At 40.4% G+C, this 15,966-nt stretch overlaps 1 protein-coding gene and 1 non-coding gene across 3 annotated transcripts in view; one reads left to right on the plus strand and one right to left on the minus strand.

Annotated features, from left to right (window-relative positions):
- ZNF184 (zinc finger protein 184) overlaps positions 1–10,123 on the minus strand; it is a 28,729-nt gene extending 18,606 nt beyond the window's left edge. For both annotated transcript variants that reach the window (XM_066353526.1, XM_066353525.1), the window contains exons 1-3: positions 9,516–10,123; positions 8,847–8,988; positions 5,312–5,379 (exon numbers count right to left, since the gene is read on the minus strand). In XM_066353526.1, the coding sequence (XP_066209623.1) occupies positions 5,312–5,379; positions 8,847–8,853 (75 nt within the window). In that variant the 5' untranslated portion in view covers positions 8,854–8,988; positions 9,516–10,123. The remainder of the gene's footprint in view (positions 1–5,311; positions 5,380–8,846; positions 8,989–9,515) is intronic.
- A 2,172-nt stretch (positions 10,124–12,295) lies between these two features.
- Positions 12,296–12,377, plus strand: TRNAS-AGA (transfer RNA serine (anticodon AGA)). Its single transcript has one exon. It is a non-coding gene; the product is annotated as a tRNA-Ser (tRNA).
- Positions 12,378–15,966: the final 3,589 nt, after the last annotated feature.

The following is a 15,966-nucleotide window of genomic DNA, read 5'->3' on the forward strand; positions in this document are numbered from 1 at the left end:
CCAAGTTGGGTGAGTCATTTCCACAAACCATTGAACTTATAAGGGTGGTCATAAGCCCCCGAAACACAATCCTAGAGTAAGAGTATACTAGATCAGTCTTAACAAAATATAGACTTAAAAAACAAACTTCAAAAGGATCAAGCTGTGCCCAAGATTGGATTAACAAAGATTGGATTTACCCTTCTGCATAAAATAATAAAGTTCCAGAACAAAATACTGTATAGGGAGCAGCAGTTTCCGAGACACTGATTCTCAGATAACACAGAGCAGTGATTCCCAAGAATCAGAAAACCAGTGAGATGAGCCCCATGGTGGTCTGCCTTGCGAGTTTTCAGGCAGTGGTGCAGGGAGTGAGAACCCAGGAGCCGCCCAGCAGCCTCCCTGAACTGAAGATGATACTGAGAGTCTGGGGAAATCAAGGTGACTGGAATTCACAGGAGAGAGTACTACAGAGGAGACCACTACCCAGAGAAGAAACAAGGACACCTGAAGAGGTTCCCACTTGGTATTCAGTGTAGTGCCGGTTAGCACGTGGGGATGATGAGACTATTGGAGGCAGGGAAAGAAGCATCTAAAAGGATTCAAGGGAACAGTACTGGCATCCAAAAGGACTAAATGCCATTCTGCATTCAGGTAACAAATATTAAAAGTAAGCTCTGAATGAAACACTGTTTCAAGTAATAAGAACATCTTAGAAAAAGGATAGAAAATATTTTGTAGGAATACAAAAGTATACAAACCCAGAATTTATGGTGTTTGGCATTTGGTCAAAGATTATCAGGCATGCAGAAAAACATGAAAATACAACCTATAACTGAGGGGGAAAAATCAATCAGTTGAACCCAACCAAGAACTCACACAGATGCTGGAATTATCAGATAAGGACATTAAACGTTATTATGACTGGGTTCCATATATTCAATAAGTTAAGTAAAGACATGGGAGACATTTTTTTAAAAAACTGAAATGGAATTTATAAGCTGAAAATGAAAATGTTCTGAGATAAAAATAGACTAGATAATATTAACATATTAGGCATTGAAGAAAATACTAATACATTCAAAGACACAGAAATACAAACTATCAAAAATGAAAAAGGAAAAAAAAATTTAAAGAGATAGCATCAGTGAGCTATGGAGCTTCAAGTAGCTCAATATATGTGCAGTTGGCATCCCTAAGGGGGAAAAAGAGAGGAGCAGAAAAAATAGCTCATTGTTTTTGAAACTTGATGAAAATTATAAAACCATGGATCTAAGGAACTCAAATTGCAAGCACAAGAAACACCAAGAAAACTATACCTACGTACATCTTAATCAAATACTGTAGCTCAAATCTAGTGATAGAGAAAATCTTACAAACATCCAAAGAAAAAAAGACATAAAGGAAAAAAATTAAAATGACATATTTCTTGTTGAAAACCATGGAAGATGACAATGGAGCAACATCACTAAATACTAAAAAGAAAAACTGTCAAAGTAGAATTGAAAAACGCAAAATAAAGACTTTTCCAGATATAAAAGCCTGAAAGAATTCATCACCAGCAGAATGTACTGTAAGAAATCTTAAGAAATTCCTAACAGAAAAAAATGATCCAAATGATAATAAGGATCGACACCAGGCTTCTCAACCTTGGCACGATTGATATTTCCGATCAGATAATTCTCTCAGTAAGTATGTGGGGCTGTCCTGTGTGTTGTACAGTATCTCTGGCACTATCCCCACTCACTGGATGCTAGTGTCACTCCTCACCAAGTCACGACAATCAAAAAGGCCCCCCGGGACAAAATCACCCCTGTTGTGAACCACTGACCTACATGAAGGATAAAGAATACCAGAAATAGTAACCAAATGGATAAATGTATACAATTTTTCCTCATTATTTAAATCGCTTTAAAAGATAATTGGCTACTAAAACAAAAATAAGTATTGTGGAGTTTATGACAAGTATATAAGTAATATATATGGCAACAGTAAAATTAAAAACTGGAGAGGAGAAACAGACATATAAGATTATAAGGTTCTTGTATATATATATATATATATATATATTTTTTTTTTTTTTTTTTTTTTTTTTTTTTTGAGAGAGAGAGAGAGGAGGAGAGGAAGAGAGACATAAGCATCAACGTGTAGTGTGGCACTTTTGTTGTTGTTCGACTGCATTTCCTTACGTGCCTTGATGGCAGTTGGGGGGACTCCAGCTGAGCCAATGACCCCTTGCTCAAATCAGAAACCTTGGGCTTCAAGCCAGTGACCATAAAATCATGTCAGTGATCCCATGCTCAAGCTGTGAGCCAATGCTGAAGCTGGTGAGCTTGTATTCAGGCCGGATGAGCCCACACTCAGCCAGCAACCTCAGGGTTTTGAACCTGAGACCTCAGCATCCCAGGTTGACGATCTATCCATGTGCCACCACTGGTCAGTCAGGTTCTTATATTACTCATGAAGTGTTATACCATTAGAAGGTAAATGGCAATAATTATGTAAATTTAAAGCAACAATGAAAACAACAAAAGGGTTATAGCTAATAGGCCAATGAAAGAAATAAAAATGGAACCACAAAAAATATTCAATACAAAAGAAGGTAAGAATAGAGGCCAGGAGAATAAAGGCGATGTAAATATAAAGCAAACAGCAGGTTCAGAGACTTAAACTACTCATATCAATAACCACATTAAACGTAAATGTATCACAGTAAATGTAAATGCTCTAACCACCCCAATTAAAAGGCAAAGACTGCCAGAATTGACTAATAAGAAGCAAAACTCAACTGCATGTTGCCTATAAGTACCCACTTTAAATATAAAGACACAAGTAAAAAGCAAAAGAATGGAAAAAGATAAACCATGCTGATACTAATCAAATATCAAAGTAAATTTTAAGGCAAACACTTACCAAGCATAAAAAAGTCATTTCTCAATGATAAGAGGTCAACTGATTAAGAAGATATAATAATCCTAAATGTTTATGTACCTAATAACAGAGTGTCAAAATATATGAAGCAAAAACTGATAGAATTACAAGGAAAAACAAACAAGTCCACATAATAATGGCTCCAAATTTCAACTATTGTGATAGCCCTATCACAATAAAACCAGTTGATAAAACCAGTAAGACAGAAAATCAGTAAGTATAGAAAGCACTGAAACAATACTATGAACAAACTTGACCAAACTGACATCTGTGTATACTGAATAATGGCCCTCCCAAAGATGCCCACATCCTAACCCTTGAAACCTAGGAAACCATTACCTAAAATAGTAAGAAATTTTACAGATGTGATCAGTTAGGGACTTTGAGATAGGAAAATTATCCTGGATTATATATGTAGGCACAATGTAATCAGAGTCCTTATAAGAGGGAGGCAAGAAGATCAGAACAGAGAACAGATGTGAACAGGGGAAACAAATCGGAGTTAGAGAGAACTGAAGATGCCACACTGATGACTTTGAAGGTAGAGGAAGGGGACACAAACCAAATATAAGCAGCATCCAGAGGCTGAAAAAGGCAGGAGAACAGATTCTGTCCTAGAGCCTTCAGAAGAATGCAGCCCTGCCAACCCACTATGACCTCTAAAACGATAGAATAATAAATGTGTTGTTTCAAGGCACTAAACTTGTGGTAATTACAGCAGCAATAGAAATAGAATACATTCTTAAAGAATTCCACTGAATGACAGTGTTAATATATTATATTCAAGTGCTCACTGATCATTTACCAAGATTGACCAGATTCTGGGCAAAATAATAAACCTCAATAAATTCAGAATGATTCAAGTCATACAAAGTATATTCTCTGACTACGGATATATTCATTTTCTTGATTGTGGTGACGGTTTCATGAGCGTACATACACCAAAATTTATTACATTACACATGTTAAATATGTTAAATTTATTGTTATAGTATCCCTCAATAAAAAATAAACTGATACCGCCTGACCAGGGTATTGCACAGTGGATAGAGTGTTCGACTGGGATGCGGAGGATGCAGGTTTGCAAACCCCGAGGTTGCTGGCTTGAGCGCAGGCTCATCTGGCTTGAGCGTGGGCTCACCAGCTTGAGTGCAGGGTTGCTGGCTTGAGCTTGGGATCATAGACATGACCCCGGGGTCACTGGCTAGAGCCCAAAGGTCACTGGCTTGAAGCCCAAGGTCGTTGGCTTGAGCCTAACGTCACTGGCTTGAGCAAGGGGTCACTCGCTGTGCTGTAGCCCCTCCAGTCAAGGCACATATGGGAAGGTAATCAATGAAAAACTAAGGTGTCTCAAGGAAGAATTGATGCTTATCTCTCCCCTTCCTGTCTGTCCCTATCTGTCTCTCTGTCTCTGTCAATAAATAAACAAACAAACAAACAAACAAACTGGTACCAAAAGTACATGAGCTGATAGTGAGAAGAACTGGTACCAGATGATAAAGTTGTGGGACAGGATGTAAAGGGGGAAACAGCTTATTAGAAGGATCCTCCTGGCCAGGTAGATCAGTTGGTTAGTGCATCCTCTCAAGAGGCCAAGGTGCATATTCAATCCCCCATCAGGGCACATACAAGAATCAACCAAAAAATGCATAAAATAAGTGAAGCAACAAATCACTGTTTCTCTCTCCCTTCCTCTTTAAGGTCAATCAATTAAAGTTATTACAGACTGAAAAAGAAAAGGATCCTGATTAAAGACAGGTTTGAGTATCACTTGGAATAACTATTAACCTTTTTTGTTTTAAGTTCACATTCAGTTATTAGTTCTTCCTAAAACAGTACCATGTCACCTTCCTCCTCAAAAACAATTAATGGTCTATAGAATAAAGCCTTCAACTTCTCATCTTGACACAACCTTTCATATTCCAACCTTATTCAACCATTTGTTTATCATTTGCCAAAATAAACCATCTCCTCCAAATTTTTCTGACTCCTTCATAATACCAGCTGATTCTTATGTTAACCTTTGCTTATAATCTTTTTCCCAGAATCCACCCCACCTACTTGTCTGAATATCCATCTTTGAGAGGTGGTGAAAATCCCACATCCTCCATGAAACTCTCCTAAACCCTCCAGTCTACAATTTTTTTGGTTGTTCTCTATTTTCTATGGCATTCACTTCCTCTTTTTAATATTTTTCTGCCATACTGTAGTTTGGAAAGATCCTAAGCAAGAGGTAAGTGGTGATGCATCAGTTAAGCTGGACAGGCAGAACTAGGAAGAAGATCAGATGGGAGCCCAGAATGAAATGCCAACATTGGTTTTGGATAAACATACCCACAGCAAAAGAATATACAATCCCATTCTAAGGGCTGACATGGCATTTCAGGAAATCCCAACTTACCTGAAAACTGGCTGATGGGAGTAGAGTATGGCCCCCTTGGAGAAGTGCAGACATTGGAGAAGACAGATCTAGGAGAGAAAGAAACATGGTGACTCCTGATCAACATAGCTGCTCCCAGCAATCTAAAATCCATTTATTTTTCTACTTGAAAATATCAGGAACTGTGCCATTTCCTTTAATTCACAGAATCCAAAAATGAACAAGATAATTGCTGACTAGGGCCCTGATACTCTCATCGAAATGTTCAGATGGTAAATCATTGCTTTAAGATTCACAGTTTTGTCTCTAGATACTTACAGTCATATGGATCATACAACTCTCAATCTGTGTTCCTATTAAGGCAAAATATTTCTGCCTCCTCTGTTACAAAGAAAATATCAATAATCAGACTACTTTCCAAAAGTCTTCACAGGCCTTTTGAAACTTTGCTACTAATGCAAATTAAATATCACAATGATATGTATTACCTACATTACCTACAAGGATGTCTAAAATTAAATGGACATGGTCAATACAACTGCTGGTAACATAGAGAAATACAGTAGATTTTAACTGAACAGTCGTACATCAACAACCTACTGAGGCTGAATCATGCAGAAACAAAATGTGAACAGACAAATAAGGAGATTGAATCAGGAATCAAAACCTGGCAACAAAGACAAACCCAGGACCAGATGGTTTCACTAGTAACCTCTACAAAACACTGCAAGAATTACCACCAATCCTTCTCAGACTCTTACAAAAACTGAAGATGAGGAAACACTCCCACATTCATTTTATGAAGCCAGCATTACCATGGTATCAAGCCAGATAAGAAAATTACAAGGAAATAAAACCACAGGCCAATATCCCTGATGAACAGAGATGCAAAAATTCTCAACAAAATATTAGCAGGCTGAATTCAACAGCAGCTTAAGTGGATCGTACATCATAATCAAGTAGGATTTATTCCTGGGATGCAAGGATGGTTCAACATATCCAAATCAATAAATGTGATACACCATATTAAAAAATGAAAGATAAAGTTCATATGACCATCTCAATGTAAGATGTAGAAATAGCATTTGAAAAAGTTCAACATCCTTTTATTATAAAAATTCTCAACAAATTGGTGTAGAAGGAATGTACCTCAACATAAGCATATATGACAAGCCCACAGCTAATATACTCAATGATGAAAGGTTGGAAGCTTTTCCTCTAAGATTATAAACAAGAAGAGGGTGCCCATGCGTACTAGCTATTCATCATAGTACTGGAATTTCTAGCCAGAGCAGTTAGTAAAATAAATAAAAGGCATCCAAATTAGAAGGGAAGAAATGTAATTGTTTCTCTTTGCAGATGACATATGTAGAAAATCCTAAGGACTCTACCAAAATAACATTAGAACTAATAAATTTGGTAAAGTTGCAGAATACAAAATTAACATACAAAAATCAGCAGTATTTCTATACACTAATAAGGAAATATCTGCAAAATAAAACAATTCCATTTAGAACAGCATCAAAAACAATAAAATACTAGGTATAAATTTAACCAAAGAGGTGAAAGGTCTGCACAGTGAAAACAATATGACAATGATGAAAGAAACTGAAGATACAAATAAATTTAAAGATATCCTGTGTTCATGGATCAGAACAGTGTATATTAGAGTGTCCATACTACTCAAAGCCAGCTATAGATTCAATGTAATCCCTATCAAAACTACAATGGAATTTTTTACAAAAATAGGGAAAAAATCCTAAAATTCATATAGAATCATAAAAGACCTCAAAATATCACAGGGTACAAACTTCCAGTTATAAATTAGTTCCAGGGATCTAATGTACGGCATGGTGACTACAATTAACAATATTACATTATATACTTAAAAGTTGCTGAGAGTAAATCCTGAATGTTCTCACCACACAGATACACACAAAAGGCAACTTTGTGAGGTGTTAGGTATGTGCCCTTATTATAATCATTTTGCAATAAACAGGTGTATCAAATCATCCTTGGTTTTTTTTCAGCAGTGTTTTGTAGCTTTCAGTGTCCAGATTTTGAACATTTTGTTAGCTGTGTTCCTGTTGCATATTTTGGATAATATTGTAAATGCAGTTATTTTTTATTATAATTTCCAATTGCTCATTAGTAATATCATGAAAGTCAGTTGATTTTTTAAAACATTTTTATTTTGAGATAACTGTAGATACACATGCAGTTCTTAGAAATAACAGATTCTTTGTACTCTTTAAAAAATAAAGACTTGAGACAAATATAAGGCATAGTTTTACCTGCATAAATAACATAAATAATGTTAAGACTTCTAATAATATTAAGTAAATGCAAGAAAAAGAACCGTTTAGTAATATATAGGTTAAACCAAACCTGACTGCATAGTCATACCTAAAGAATGTAAAGACTGTGACAACGCAGAGGAAAGTCTAAAGGGACATGTAACAGAGCTCTTTCCTTACTCTGACCTGTTTGATGACATATAGGAATAGAAGGAATACTCATTAAATATACTAGTTACACAAAGTTGGAAAAGACAGTTAAAAGAATGAATAACATACTTAATTATTCTGACAAGCTGGAGCTCTTGTCCAAAATATTGAACAATAATAAATGTGAAACCCTGACATTAAGGATAAAAAACAATTCTGTTACACAAACATGAAATGAATCTAGTTCACTGCAATTAATGTAAAAAAGAGCTAAGGTTTATAGCATAATATTACTAATTTTTTCATGCAAATACAGTCTGATATTAAACAGCAGAAATACAAGCCAGATGAAAAGAAGTTAGTACATCATATTTTCAGGTATTTTTCAAAGCACATCCACTAAACTTAAAAACTGTTTAGTTTTTAAGAAGCATGCTCTCATGCAGTCCAGTTTTCAGAGTAGAGGTCTGGATATGTCACAAGAACATGCATCAAAGGACCTGAGGCAATTTTGCTTAGAAAAGAATTTGAATAGAAGTTTTAGCAGTTGATATGACATATCTGAAAGACAGCAGTGTGAGAGCGAGGACACTTTTGCTTTTGGGGACTATAAACGAAGATCAACGCAGAAGTTAAAAAACAGGCACTTTTGCCTAATATAAGGAACTAAAAAAAAGTCACAAGGGAAAAGTCTGCATACAAAATGGGAGTTTAATGCCACATTTGTTCAGGCATAGGCTTAACAGATATTTTAATATCGCCCATCTCCCAACGGTATTTTAAAAAACTGATTTTTTCATTGAAAGGATGATTACCAAGACATTTTGCTGACAGCAAGCTTATCTTTCTAATATTTAACAAACAGAAGTCATATGAGAATCACAGATATTCAGAATCCTTGCTTCTTTTCACTCCCCAAACTCGAAGTTAGAGAGTTAACCTTCCTCTAAGTCTCTCCTTGTAATGTAATTCGTTCTCTTTTCTTGGTCCTTAAATATAAGGCTTCCTCCTTCCATCTCTTCCAGCTGTTAAGTAATTGATCTTCAAGTTAAGGCTATTTATTCTCTTTCCTCCATCATTGCGCTCTCCCCCCCAGGCGCCCCCACTACCTTCCATTTCAGGAGCTCATCCCGTTCCTCTGGAACCCGGTCACCAGGTTTCCCAAGCGGCGACCCTCCAGCTGGGTCCTCCGTTTGGGGCTCAGAAAGTTCCACAAAGACTCAGAACCTTAACACACGCCGAGGATGGCACCTGAAAGACACAGGAAGGGTCAGCAGCATGCGTCACAATCAAGCCTCAGTTTTGCCTAGTGACCAAGAGGTCCTAGAAAAAGATACGTGCCCGGAGAGAGCTGTCACAAAGTGGCACTCCCGCTGAACAAACAGTGGAGACTGAGGACGCAGGTTCGGGCCCGGATGAAGAAAGCCCTTGATGCCTCCCCTAGAATCTGGCCGGAGGCGCCCACAGGGCTGCCTGTTACCTTCGCGCACGCTCGCGGGCTCGCACACCTGCGGGGCGCATTTGGGAACCCCCAGCTGTTGCAGGGGGCGGAAAGCGGGAGCTGCAGGACTGGGGCGGGGCCCAGCTCCGGTCCTTCCTCCCAGAACGGAACAAAAGAACAAAGCCTTCCGCGGGTTCACGCCGGAACCGCCCGCGCTGAAGACGGAGAGGGGCGCCCCCTTCCAGGACTCCCCAGCTCCCTCCCGCAGAAGCCTGGAGCACCCGGCGAAAAGGGTGACGTCACACGACCCGAGGGCTGGCGGTTGCCATGGTGATACCTGGGCGTCCCTCCATAGGGATCCGCACGCTCCGGTGGCAGGTCCGGAAGCACCGAAAGGATCACCAAACCCAGGGAAAGGAGCCGGAGCGGCTGGACTTCCCCGGCGTAAATCTCTTTCCCCGCCCACAGCGGCTTCAACGGCCACTTCCGGTCGCGACTAGATCGGAACCGCCCCGCTCGCCAGTGCGTTGAAGCGCGGATGGACACACAGGACTACGATTCCCAGAGTGCTCCACGCGCGGAACTCCATCTCCCAGAGGCCTCGGCCACGGTGAAGAGCCAGGGGCGCAGGCCTAGGGGTCTCGACTCAGGTGGAGGTGTGCGTTGAATCGCTGCGTCTTGAGCTTGTGTGACTGGGCAGAGCAAAAGAAATACGCATTTTCGCAAACAAGCATTGCAATATACATTACGTACCTTTATGACCTGTCCTGCACTCCATTCAGTGTTCTATTCTTTTGTTTAAAAATTCTGGTCGCGACCATATTGCTTTCATGACTCCCAAATGGGTCGCAACTCACATGTTTACAAGTGTTGAAAGAATCTGGAGGTGGCGGCCCCATGTTTTTCCTTGACTGTAGTGCAGTATGCCTGCGTCGCCAGCACATGTCTGCGAATGAGCCCAATGCCAGTCTCTCTCGGTGCGTCCTTTGCAGGAAAAAATGCAACAGAAGTCGGTGGGATTTGTGTTTTTAAATATGGGGCCCACGTATTTTTGTGCTTGTCTGCTGCTTCCCCAGAATTTGGACAGGGGCTAAGATCAAGTTACTCAACTGTTAAACGACAAAACTTAACTTGGAAATCCTAATATTGAGTATACGAAAACAAAGTTGCCGTCGAAGGAATATCCATTCTGCTATTTCAACATCTAGATCTATAGGAACTGAAAATTTAAAGAAACAATTTGGTATTCTCAGTAAACTGCAAGAAAACATGGCCTGAAAGAAACACAAAAGAAAGCTGAGAGACAACGCGTTGAAATAAAAAGACACTAAATGAAAACTAAAAACATTGCAAGCATATTTAAAATGCAGCAAGATAATTAAAGTTATACCGGGAAGAATTGAACTGATGCTGTGACAAAGCTAATCGGTTGTATAGGATATGCTTTTACAGCTCCTCCGTGATTCAAAAGGAGAAGATGGATGGTAGATGTAAAGAACAGGAAGGAGGGCCAACATGTGGATAACTGGCCATCAGGAGGGAGAGACCACATGAGATCAACTATTATTTAACACTCTGTATGGTGTGCCAGGCAGTGCTTTAGTGCATTACATCTATTCTTGAAACAACCTAATGAAGTCATTTCTGTATTATTGTTCCTACTTTACAACTGGAAACTGCGACACAGATAAGTTGAATTACCTGCCCAAGGTCACATAACCGGTAAATTGGGAAGCCAGGACTTCAATTTAGCAATTTGATCCCAAAGTCACACTTTTAATCTCTAACCCTAGACTCCCTAGTAAAGAGATAAGCAGTTTTCTGAATTTAGGAGAAAATACATCAATCAACTAATGAATGCATAAATAAGTGGAACAACAAATGTTTTTCTAAAATCAGTAAGTAGAAAGAAAGAATACATTTGTCATTTATTGCTGGTGGGCATACAAAGTGGTATAGTCACTTTGGAAGACAGTTTGGCAGTTTCTGACAAAACTAAACAGAAAAGGATAGAAGTTTACAAAATACACATAGGTTAATAATGTAAGATATAACCCTGCCTTAGTTATTTGCACAATGAGTAGAATTTTAGTAATAACTTGTTTTTTTTAATTAAAAACACATAATGAATATCTTAGAATGCCATCAATAAATATTCATTTTAACATACCTTTCAGATACGGCCAAAGTATTATATTCTACAGATGAATTTTTTAAAAGAAAAATATTTTCTGAAGTTTAATGGATACACAAAAAGCATATGAAGGTGAATGACTCAATATATTTACACAAAGTAAGCGCACTCCTCTACTCAGCACCCAATGTGGGAAACAATCATTACCAGAATCTCAGAAACGCCTCCCAAAGGCGGTTGGAACTCCCAGTCTCTACCTTCATTATTCTGTTTCCTAACATCATAAATTGTTTCACCTGTTTCCAAACTTTCAAAAATGGAATGCGCTATGGTATGTATTTTGTCTGGCTTTATGAATTTGTTAGATTTTATCCATGTGGTTGTATGTGCTTGTAGTGCTTTCGCTCTTTGGTGCTTTCTTTTTGTGGTGTGGTATTTCATTGTATGAATAAAACAATTTTTTTCTATTGTAGATGAATACTTGGCTTGTTTCCAGTTTAGAGCTAAAATAATAACTAATTTTTGTTTCCTGCAACTCAAGCCTGATTCTCTTCCTTTACTGGGATCCATTCTGCTATTTTTTTCCCCCTGGTCTTGTAAAACAGGAGTTGAGGCTATGTCTAGTCCTTGTTCACTGCTACTCTAAAACAAACAAACAGTTGATTAATAATTTTAGTTTCAACACATCACTAATTGCGTTCTATTACACAGGTATTATTAAATACAAGTTTTTTGTATTTCTTCAGTATTTAACTTCACTCAAAGTTAGCATTCCAAATGACTGGTGGGGGAGGGTCATACATGTTTGCTAAAAATGTGTGCACACACAAAAAATGACTGATATGTATAAATGGTGGACAACAATCATTTTACCTGAAGGTCTGGGTTTATCTCACAAAGCCTACTACTTGTGTAGGTGGCAGTGGTTACCTTTGTTTGTGCTCTTTGTTGTATAGAACTTGAAGACTCCTACCTCTGGTCGTGTAGTCGTGGCCGAGTGGTTAAGGCGATGGACTAGAAATCCATTGGGGTTTCCCCGCGCAGGTTCGAATCCTGCCGACTACGGGGTTTCTTTTTTCCATCTTCGGATGAAAAAACCCCCCACATGTTCAAGGTTCTTGTCTAAATTTGCCAAGCCAGAGCCCCACAGCATGGAGAGGGGAGTCGCCATCACCCTTTCATTTTTGAAAAGTGTGCGATCACTCTCCCGTCCGCGGAGACCTCCTCAAGTATGGGGACACCCGCGTGTCCCCGCCACCAGACCCACTGGAAGACTGCCTTCTCAGGAGTCTCCATGTTGTTTCCTTCCCCCATAGAAATAGCCCCATTTCTCAGGTTGCTGTCTTGGGTCAGTGAAGGACTCCATGTAATCAGTGGGTCTGGTAAGGAGTTACTCCTCGTTAGGGTAGTAGTGTCATCCCCAGCCCCCCACCTCACCCCTGCCCCACGGGAGACTGGGGCTAGATTCCAACACCGGGAGGTGGAAAGACCACTTCTGTATTCAGTCACCATTTCAAACTTCCCGGCAATCATGTCACTGCGTAGGATCAAGTGTTGCATTCCGCCTTTCTTTAACGTGAAAGCTGCAGCATTTACGCCGGGTACCCTGGATCCTGCAGGCGCAGATGCTGCTCCTCTGTCTACCGGAACGCTCGTCGACGGGCCACTGCTGGGCTCTGGGAACTGAGCTGCTGAGGACCCGCCCCCTCCCCTGCTGGTGTCGCTTCCAGTCCTGGCCACGCTGATCAGAGAAGCCACAGCTACTTTGAGGCCCAGAAGAGAAGCTAGTTTTAATGACAGGGGACTTAGAAGACTCGTTGATAGTTAATAAGAATGCAGTTGTCTGGCACCTGCCTCCCACTTACATGCACAAAGAGCTTCTGGGGCAATATGCCAAGAAGAAGGTAAAAAAGCCCACGGAGGTGTTTAATTCCTCTATCCTCCTAGACATCAAACCCTGGAATGGCGATGCTGACACCATTCTCCGGACAGCATCTGGGGGCTGTGTGTGCTCCATCCAGCTGTATTGGCTGACCTGGGCAACCCCAAGCTGGTGCCCCCGGACTTGAGCCTCCACAAGATGCAGATCAGAAGTATGGAGGCCAATTGCCATTAGTCACACACTTGTGCGAAGAGGAGATCCTCCTGCCCCAATTTCCAAGTACATTTGAGAAGTGTCAACATCGCTTCTTTCAACAAGATCTGAAGCTCCAAGCAGTGTGCTTGTGAATGTATGTTAGGCTTTATGAATTAAAGCCTCCTGAAAGGAAAAAAAATCACTAAACATTGGAACAGAGCTTATCCTAAAGAGACCCACTCATATAGTCATTTGATTTTTTTAAAAAAGGTGATCCTGCAGTACTCTAGGGAAAGGCTGTTCTTTTCAATTAATTGAAATTCAATAAACTGGTGGCTCAGTTGTATATCAATAGGGAAATAAATTAATTACAACATATACAAAACTCAAATCAGATGAAATGCATAGTTAAACTTGAAAGGTAAAGCAATAATGCTTCTGTAAGATAACTTAGGATAGTTTCTTCATGAGTTCGGAATATGCAGGAATTTCTAAAATGGCACCAAAAACTGTCACCACAAAAGAAAGTGTTTATGTGTAACTTAGATTTCATCAACATTGGGAAAAAATTTATTGCTGGCCACCAAGTACCAGGCAAGTTATTTCTATTACCTGTGCCTAACAAAAGACTGTGTCCGTAGTCAGAGTTCTCCAGAGAAACAAATCCAATAGGATGTGTATGTATATAGGTTTATTTTGAGTAAATAGCTCAGGCAGTTATGGAGGATGACAAGTTCAGATCTGTAGAATGAGCTGATGACCTAGGGAGAGTTGGTGCTACAGTTCAAGTCTGGAGGCTGTCTTGGCAGAATTCACTTTTGCTCAGGAGGTCATCTTTGTGCTTTATTTGTGCCTTCAGTTAGATGAGGTCCACCTACATCATGGAAGACAATCTGCTTTACTCAGAATCCACCAATTTAAATGCTAATATCATCCAAAACACTGTCACAGAAACAGAATAATGGTTGACTATATATCTGGGCACCACGGTTCAGCAGGTTGACACATGAAAAAAATAAAATAACAAAACACAAATAATACAAAGTGTTATCAAGGATGTAAAACCGGATGGTCATATATGGGAATGTAAATTGGTTCAATCACGTGCAAAAATGTTTTGGTTTGAACAAGCTTTATCTTGGGAAAGGTGGGGAGAAGAATTGTCCAGTGGCATTTTGTTCGGGGGGAAACAAATAAAATGCCTGTGAGTGAACACGAAGACTTTAATCCAGTTCCCACAGACTGGTATGAACAACTCCTGTGATGTGGAACTGATCTGTCTTGTGGAGAACAAGACCACGCTCACCAGTATACTGAGGGTGGAAGCCCATTTGGAATCTCTAGTGCTCCTTGAAGTCACCCAGGATGCGCTTTGATTTTCACAGTTCAAAGCATGCATTGGAGACCCTAAAGCCCTAGTCTGAACTGTGGTCCCAGTCCACCATCAACATCGTCTCAGCTCCTCTGACTTTCACTATGGAATTGCTATCTGGGCGACCAGTGTATAGACTGTTTCTATCTTGTATCTTATATATGGAAAGTGTGGGCTAAGTCTCCCATCTAAACAGTATCTTCAATCTCTCAAAAAGTAATGAAACATCCAGTTTTTATTCTTATTTGAAAAACATGCTCTTAGCCTCCAGTTAGTTGCCTTTGGTACCCCTAACACTCCCAGTGTGGATGGTATTTTATTAATACTTTCTGGCTTTCCCATCATTATAAACCAAAATCTCCAAGGGCAGAGCCAGTGCTTGGTGTCCTGCTTAATTCTATGTCCATCACACGGACACAGCTGGCACCGCACAAGAATTTCCCTTCCTAATTCCGAGTCTGCACACTCTCAGGGCGGGGGTAGGCCGTGCAGGTTGCATCACTGGGTCTGATCTTGGGCTCATTAGTTAATAGGGGAGGGGATTGCTCGTTGCAAGCCAGAGTTCTGAATTCACTTGAAGAAATCATGCAATTTGACCACATTTTTGTTCTTATTCCAAGCAGCACCTCCCAGTCACTATGGCCTCTCCGTGAGTGGATCAGAGGCCGTCGGGGCGAGGTGGGGGAAGCATCTGGAGAGATTCTGTCACTCAGGTGGCAGAGCGCATCCTGAGGGTCCCGCCAGCGTTAACGAGTGGTTAACTCCTGCGGAGGAATTTGTGTATCAGCTGTCTTCATGCAATGGAAATGTCCTGGCGGCAAGCGATCCTTCTCCACGGGCCTTGTGAAGGCTCAAATACTGACATCTGCCATTATTACTCTCAGTAAAGACCATGGGCTTCTCTGCTCAGGCCTCGGGGTCGACAATCTGGGATCCTTCTGCTCTTGCGGTGACGCCACCATCACTAGACGGCGGTGGACAGTCCCGGCCACTCATGTCTCCTGGACCCAGGGAATCTTACTGCTGAGGAGTGTGGGAGAGGCAGGTCGAAGCTGTGTCAGACAAACCCCGCTTTGAGACACTGGAGCTTTTTGTCCCGTATCACCCTCGAGTCCCCATGAGTCGTAGCGTCAGAGGAGTCTGACCACACTATGTCCACGACACGAACCTTCCAGGCACCCCTGCGTTGGGGCTGGAGCTGCGGC

The sequence above is a fragment of the Saccopteryx leptura genome, chromosome 11 (genome assembly GCF_036850995.1).
Source record: "Saccopteryx leptura isolate mSacLep1 chromosome 11, mSacLep1_pri_phased_curated, whole genome shotgun sequence".
NCBI lineage: Eukaryota > Metazoa > Chordata > Mammalia > Chiroptera > Emballonuridae > Saccopteryx > Saccopteryx leptura.